Here is a 7886-nt window from a genome sequence, read left to right as displayed (position 1 = left end):
AATCTTTTAAGACAGAAAAGGACGGGTACACTAGGTGGCACTATTTCGCTGAGATTAAAAAAAAAGAGTCAGGCTTCTAGTAACCGACAAGCTTTGGATTTTGCAGTCTGAAGTAAGATTTTTTTAAAAAGTAGTGAATTAACATTTATCTGACGCTATTATCCAAAGTGACTTGCAATTATGACTGAGTATAACTTGAGGATTAAGGGCGTTGCTCTGGGGCCCAACAGTGGCGATTTTTAGTAGTGGGAGGGCTTGAACCAGCGACTTTCTGATTACAAGTGAAGTACCATAAACACTGAGCTCCCACTGCCCTTTCGCTCTGCTTTCTTTAAGCTGTGATTTGGATCATATACACTCATATATTGCTTGCTCATTCTACGGCTTTAAAAAGAAGAAACAGCGAGTTAGCTAGCATTTACGTCATTATCATTAATATCGCTCTTTCTTTAAAAAAAAAAATTCGTTGTTTTCCTATCCTTTCCGTTTACCATCAATTCGTATGTTTTAATTGACAAACCTAATGCTACAGTGGATTTCATTACAACACACTTGGATTCAAGTTACTCGAAACATGAATTTAACACAGTACAAGGAACCTGATGCAAACTTAACAAGTGATGGTAAATACACACAAACACATGCATATTACACACCAATTGCACCTGTTCGGGTCCCAACCTATTCTTATAGTTGCCTCAGTATCCTAAGCAGCATGATTTAGAATGAGCAGTATGCATGCTACCTTTAGTATCTTCAAGTTTTTTAATGTTCTTTTTTCATAGTTCTTATGGTACACGGAAAAACGTGGGTTTATTAGTATTGTAATATACATAAATATATTACATACGTAGGACAAAAATAATTGCTGGAAGCTACTACATTTTACATTTATGGCATTTGGCAGGCATTTTGGCACTTTGTCATTTACTTGGCAGAATTCAACACTTGTCACTGCCAAGAAAAGTTCACTCAGGCTGCTGTATACGCACAGCGGCTATTTTTTCTCAACCCATATCAGCCAAATCCCTCTCCATTGGTCATTAGTAGGCATTCCCTGACTTTAATGCTGGTTGCCATTGTTTTCCTGGTAGCACATAACTGGTCTACTTGTTGGGCTACATAAACTGTTGTGCAGAGAGTATAAGCAAAATGTATATAGCATTTGACCATTAAAAACACAAGCAACTAAAGACTTAAAAGTGGCATGCTGGCCTTCTGATAAGGGCATGATTAGTAGTTTGCATACAAATGGCATTGTCCACCAGTACTATAATTACTTTCAGATGCTGTTCTTTTCTTGACACTTGCATTTAATGAAATTTTTTTTTTTCTGTACTGTATAACACACTCAGGCAAAAGATTGGTGAAACACACACACACACACACACACAATTCATGCAGTGTCAAGAGGCTTGAGTCGATGGAATAGACTTTTTTCTTCATAAGTAATAAGGTAGTTAGCTAACTTACTAACAACCAATTTTAGGAAAGGTTGCTGAACAAGATCACTTCTATGCAAATTCCAAATGTACAAATTCCAAAGTAAGTTATGTACAGTAGGCCGTGGGCTCTTGGCTGCTGCGGAGACTTTGAATTTTAGCATGGGTGAATCTCACTCTAATCCCTACAGCTCCTCTTCTCAACAGCTTGGTGGAATGGGGGGCTTGGGAGGAGGGGATGGCCAAGACCACGACTCCCAGCTGCCCCGCCGGGTGGGCAGCCACCTTAGCAATACCATGAAGCTGTTCGCTAGCCTCGGCCTCTCGCCCACTGACCTGGATGTGCTGGCTCAAGTTCCTGAGGAAAACATCAGTGTGGAGACACTACCCCATCTTATCATGCAACTTAATCGTAAGGTGGAGTCCAGTCGGCATTTGGCCGGGGACCTACCATCACACTCCCCAGATACTTCATACAGAGGCGGGCGAGATGACTGGGGAGACATGCAGGGAGGAAGACTGGACCGTTCCTCGGGACAAAGTCAGAGCCGTGCCTCCCAGAGCGATTTTGGCTATGGTTCCATGCAAGACGTCTCTACTCGCAGCTACGACATGCTAGATTATGGTGGCGGAGGTGGTGGCAGCAGCAGCAGAGAGCGGCAGTATTCTGAGCTTTCCACAGACCACTATCGAGGCCTTGGCATGGCGTCATCTTCAACATCTGACGGTCTCTTTATGCAGCGAAGGATGGGCACTCCATCTCAGGGAAAAATACAGGATTTCTTGGGAGTCATGCCACACATGTTTCCTCATGTGTGCTCCCTTTGTGACTTTGATGTACATTCTGCCATGGTGAGTAGTTATAGTACTTGTCTCTTGCACACATCTATGCTTTCTTTCCCTGAACATGTCAACCACATGGCAGAGAACACCTGTTCAATTGGGTCATTCGTGCATCTTGGTGTTCATCCATTGTTTGTAAGGAATAATGTGTGGACATGAAATGTAAATCACTGTTGAGATTCACATATAGTGTTCATAATCATTTCACATTCAGACAACCTTCTGCACCCTTTTTGTAAACTATAATAACTTGATGTTTCATTATACCATTATTCTGCATGTTAAATTTCGAGTTAGGTAATAAAATCACTCTTCTGTACAGGAAAGGTCAAAGATGAGCTATGTGTTTTTTTGATGAGCTATGTTGCTTGTTTTTGTTTATTTTTATAATAGGTGATGGAAACATATTTCATTATTTATTTGTAATAATTACAATTGTTTGTTGGCCAGGAATGGACTCACCACGAAACTGGCATGCCACATATTGAAAATCAGGGTCACTTTTACAACTGTATGTATACCACAAATGCTTCCTTCAATATTCACTTTACTATTGAGCATAGGTGCAAGTGTTTTTATTTAAATGGTTAGTGAGTCAGTGTAGTCTTAATTTGTGAGCAATTTGTAAAGCTAAGCACAGTTATCCATTTTCAGGGTCATTAAGTATTTGCCATGATCTGAATTTGTTTCCAAAAAATCGTTTCAAGGTGCTAGCCTTGTCCATCATGCAAAATGTAGTGTTTCAGTTTGATTTGTTTGTCTGTATTTAGGCATTTTCAGAACAATTCTAAATTGTTCTCTGCTGACTCCCAGGTGGTATAACAGAAAAGTGTTCACTGTATCATGGCTTGGCTGGTTTGAGCCCGTATGATGCTACAGCCATCCATGATTGGCAGTCCAAGGGGGTAGAATTGGTGCTCTCTGGGTGGGAGAGAGGGCATTACAAGGAGACAAGTAGCCAACTGTGAACATGTGCTTGTGCCTACTGACAAGGGTGGATAGTGCTTTCCTCTGAATGCATTCTGCTTCCCTATGGCACAACACAGGCAGCAGCTTGAAAATATGTGGTTCTTGGTTCGATGTGCTATGAAGTGCATGTGTGTTGCCTCTCCACTTGTGGTAGTTGTCATGTGGCAAGGTAGAGCCAGCTAGACAGTCAGTGGGTGGGAATTGTCTCAATCACTGAAATTGGGAGAAAAATGGAATAAATAAACTGCTCTCTGCTTTTTTGTAGGTATCCAGATTGGGATCCCCAGATGCCTTCTAGATGGCTGTCTGTAGCTAACAAGTTTGTTGTTTATGTATTCTGGTATTTAGAGACTATTGTATAAACATTTTCAGCTCCAAATGAGTAAGGCTCCCTTAACTGGAACATTTAGTTTGATATCTTTCAGGGCAGGGTTTCTCTCCCTGTATGCAAAAGGAAGATCAGATGGACTGCAAGGGGCTGCTCCATCTGGTAGACTTAGACAGAGAAAAGGGATGATTTCAAACAGGGGTAATATGTCTGTATTTAGATTTGGGGCTTCTATGATGTGTTTATAAGTACCACTATCATGGTAGTCAATAAAAATAGTGGAGAACTACTCTTTCATTCTTTTTTTGGACCGGATTCTGGCCTAGGTATGACAAGCAAAGTACAATCATGCTCAGTGCCACCAAAGGTAATAATGGCTTACAAACCTGTAACAGCTTTTATACAACATCCTAACATTTAAATGATCTAGATGGCTTGCTCATCTTAATACTAATTATTCAGTAATTTCTGTCGTTTGTGCTATACTTGTTCTAAATTAAAACAGAAGGCTTAGTATATAATTACTTACATGTTTTTAAATTTGTTGTTTTTAATAGCAGATAAGAAGCAGGGTGGTGGTGGTGAAATATGATTGCAAACCTGTGATATCTACCCAGTTTGCTTTGGCTGACCCATTTGGCACCATTTGTAAACGTATTGTACTAAACAACAAGGTAAAGCTAAGAACATTTTAAGAAGTTATGCTTTACTCACCAGCTTCCTCAAGATGTTAAATAAGGATGTTTTGACACTGTAATCTATGTTTGGTAGGCCCTTTTGGAGCTTCAAACTCATGAGGAGGCTGTGGCATTGGTTAACTTTTACCAGAAGATGCCAGCTATCTTGCATGGTAAAGAAGTACAGTTTTATTTATCCAATGAGCCGTTGGTCATTGAGGTAAGTCCATGAAGTGAAATCTAAACAGGAATAGAAAAAGAAAAAAGTGAGATAGACCAGCCTGTCTTTTATAACATTTTTATGACTTACAGTGGAATTAAACCTTGCAAGGGTTGCAATCACATTTTTCTGTGTTTAAAAAAATGAACATGATGAGATATTTGTGTGGGGATTCCTTCATATGACATAGTGAGAAAATAATCTTCCTTTATGAAATTATAATGCTGTTTATAATGGTTTTTTTTTTTCTTATAGAAAAGTGACAGACCTGAGAGAGCCAGCAGAAATATCAAAGGAGCAAACAGTCAAGTGGTGGGTTTTTTTGTCAAGCGAGGACAGGGAAGACAGGACAGAGATGAAGTGAGCCTTAAGAGCAGCAGCAGCAGCTCTATCGCCAAAACCTTGTCCAGCTCTCAGAGAAGCACCAGCTCCATTGACAGAGAGAGCTCAACAGAGAAGGCAGAAGAGCCAAAGCCTGAGGATGTTCTGGCAGAAGGGTCTGGTGATGAAGGAGAAGATGTTGTGGAGGCCGCAAAGGAAGCCAGCCATATTTGCAATGGTGAGCCAGCTATGAACAGGTCTCTAGACCCTGAGGCCTCAGTGGAGTCTGAGGACTCGGCAGCTGAGCCAGCGGAGGACAGGACACATGAAGCTAAGAGCATGGAGATGCCGGAGGAAGCAGACTTGGAGCAGGAGGTGCAGTCAGAGAAACCAGCTGAGCCAGAGGCGGACCAGGAGCAGGAGGACTTCACAGAAGAGCTCAAATCTGTGGATGGCCAGGGTGGTGTGGAATAGGGTGAGGCTATTGATGAGAATGTTCCAGAGCATTTTGGTGACCAGATAAAGGATTCCTTGCAAACTAAAGCTGAGCCTTGTTATAAACCAATGTCACCCTATTTTTAATTTAATTATACATCTGTAAACTAGTGCAGCTCTACTTATATATCTTTGAAAAATCAAAGATGATGTGTCTTCCTCACTAACATAAGTAATGTAGTCTGTTTGTGTGATAAAGAAGGGAATTGGAGAATCTGATTTCCCTGAAAACATGGATGAGTTTGTGACTCTGGAAGAGCTAGCAGAGGAGGAAAGGCTAAAAGGCATGACTCAAAAAAAAATTTCTTCAGGTACTGTTTTGTGTAAATTAATGACAAGATTAGCTAATAATATTTGATTAGTTATGAGAATTAATTGACAGTTGCAATTTATGACAGTTATTACCAAAGCAGTATATAAACATCTAAAACACTGGTGCTTTAAAAAGTGACAATTTTATCATTTTTGTCAGGTAGATCAAGGGAAAGTGGAGTAAGTAGTCACATTTCTTTTAGATCTTTCAGATGAGAACATTTTGAGGTGTTGAAAAGGAATTGTGATTATCCTATGTCTCATTCGTTCATTATTTCATTTGTTCATATGTTAAATATTGCTCTGATCATTTGTGCAATGGCAAGCATCCATGTTGTGCATTGACAGAATCTGTTTCTGAAGTCAGTTTTTCCCACTATAATGACAATATGTAAATTTCTTGTCGCTTTCAGAGTGAACTGACATAATAATCAAGACCTCATTTACAGGGCTTGAGAGTGGTCAATGTGGTTGGATTTAAGCGCAGCTATGGTTATCTCGATGAGATCCTGGCTCTGGCTAAGCCCTTTGGGAAAGTGGTGCAACACCTGGTGCTGGACGTGAGGCCTGAGGTGGGTTTTAGTGTATGCATAAATCCAGATATACTAGAATGTGTGTTGTTCATTGTGACATTGATGGCACAGAGGAAGCGAGAGGCGAAGTTGAGCTAACATGCTCTTTATTTTCCATTACTTATCAATACACGTGCTATATTATTCCACTAAGAGATTCATGTTAGCAAGCGTCGTGAAATCCTTGTAGTCCTCTTTGTCATTAATGTGCAGCGTTGTTCCTGGGGACCTGCGGGTGTACAAACAGGGAGAATCATTGATGAGGGGCAGGTGTTTCCAATCAATACTCAGGTGATTGGGAACGAGGAAGATGAACAATACGGTCCTTGTTTGATTTGGGTGTCTCCCTCTGGTTGGTGCACCTGCCAACCGTGACATTCCTACTGCTTCTTCATAATGTAAATATTACACCAGAAGATTAGAGATAGACATTTTCATTAATGTTAGATCAAGTGCCATTCATAACTTATTACTATCTGAGCTTATTTGTTGCCATTTGTGTGTTCAAAAAAATTATATCAATGTACATAAAAATAAAGAAAGAATAAACATAGTCACCAGATGCTTTGTGGCTGAAGAGTTCCCCATAGGTATTTATAGCAGGTCAAATCATAATCCAGTATTGTTTGTACTGTATACCATTGAAAATCTGCATATATTTTGTACTATTTAAAAGGGATTGTTTAAGCCCTTTGTCTGCTAGTGAATGAGTGAATGAGCTGGCATTATATTTTTTTCCCTTTCCTCTCCTGGAATAATAAGTGTTATATAATATATAATAATTTATGTTCTGCATTACATGGCCTTTCTAGAACTTTCAAGTGAACAAGATGCCAAAACAATGGTGCAGTTCTACAGTGGAAATGTCATACCATCTGTGCATGGAGAAACAGTGAAAATGTATCATTCACGGACCTACCCAGCAATCCAAGTGAGAAACATTACTCACTTGTCCTTTGAAATTTTAACTTGTTAGTAATAGACATAAAAACTTAACTCATTAGTAATATCTATAAAAATATTTATTTGAAACATTTACAGAGTGGCAGAGTCATCTATATTGGACATATTCCACACTTTGAAACATCAGCTGCATCCCTTCTGAAAATTGCAACGCCATTTGGGAAAAACAGATGCTCCCACAATGAGGTAATGGGTGCATTGTGGCAAGTCTTTTATTATTTTATTGTTCTAAAATGTTTTGCTTCGTGTGTATGGCTTTCAGTGTTTTATTGAGATGGACAGGGGTGAGGATGCAGAGAAATTTGCAGAGGCCTGCAAGGAGAATCCACCAAAGTTTCAAGGCAAACGGCTTGTTGTCTATGTTAGCAGGAAATACAAACAACTCAAACATGGGTGAGTGCCAAATTCCTATATCTAGTTTTGTATAGTGAATGACTTCACAGGTTTGTTTCTAAGTATTCCTGAAACACTTTGGGCTAATTCACTCTACTCTGACAGATACAGACCTCCATCCTCAGAGCCAGAAGAAAAATGGACATTAAAGAGGGAGCGCTCTGAAGAAGAGGTAAAAGCCCAGATCAATATTGATCGTCAGGTTCTCTCAGCTCTTTTGTAACTTACCAGTTATTGTGCCTTTTTGTACCCTTTTCTGGATTTTAGACTTATGTTGCTATTATTAAAGGCATTCCTTACATTGACTGGTTGTGATGGATACAGCTCTACCAAATATGTTTTATGTATTTT

The 7886-nt window shown here is 39.7% G+C and overlaps 1 protein-coding gene across 1 annotated transcript; it reads left to right on the top strand.

Annotated features, from left to right (window-relative positions):
- Positions 1-1529: 1529 nt before the first annotated feature.
- On the top strand, positions 1530-7796 carry LOC145651657 (matrin-3-like). Its single transcript, XM_081698636.1, is given in 16 exon segments — positions 1530-2294; positions 2736-2781; positions 3195-3210; positions 3520-3558; positions 3680-3786; positions 3894-3949; positions 4143-4256; positions 4354-4479; positions 4735-5315; positions 5491-5606; positions 5768-5787; positions 6057-6178; positions 6981-7110; positions 7221-7328; positions 7405-7535; positions 7641-7796. Coding segments are annotated over 16 exon segments (2595 nt in total). The 3' UTR covers positions 7759-7796.
- Positions 7797-7886: the final 90 nt, after the last annotated feature.

Source organism: Electrophorus electricus, chromosome 16, assembly GCF_041902795.1.
Source record: "Electrophorus electricus isolate QZ-2024a chromosome 16, ASM4190279v1, whole genome shotgun sequence".
Lineage (NCBI taxonomy): Eukaryota > Metazoa > Chordata > Actinopteri > Gymnotiformes > Gymnotidae > Electrophorus > Electrophorus electricus.
This window is presented reverse-complemented; position numbering and strand designations above follow the sequence as displayed.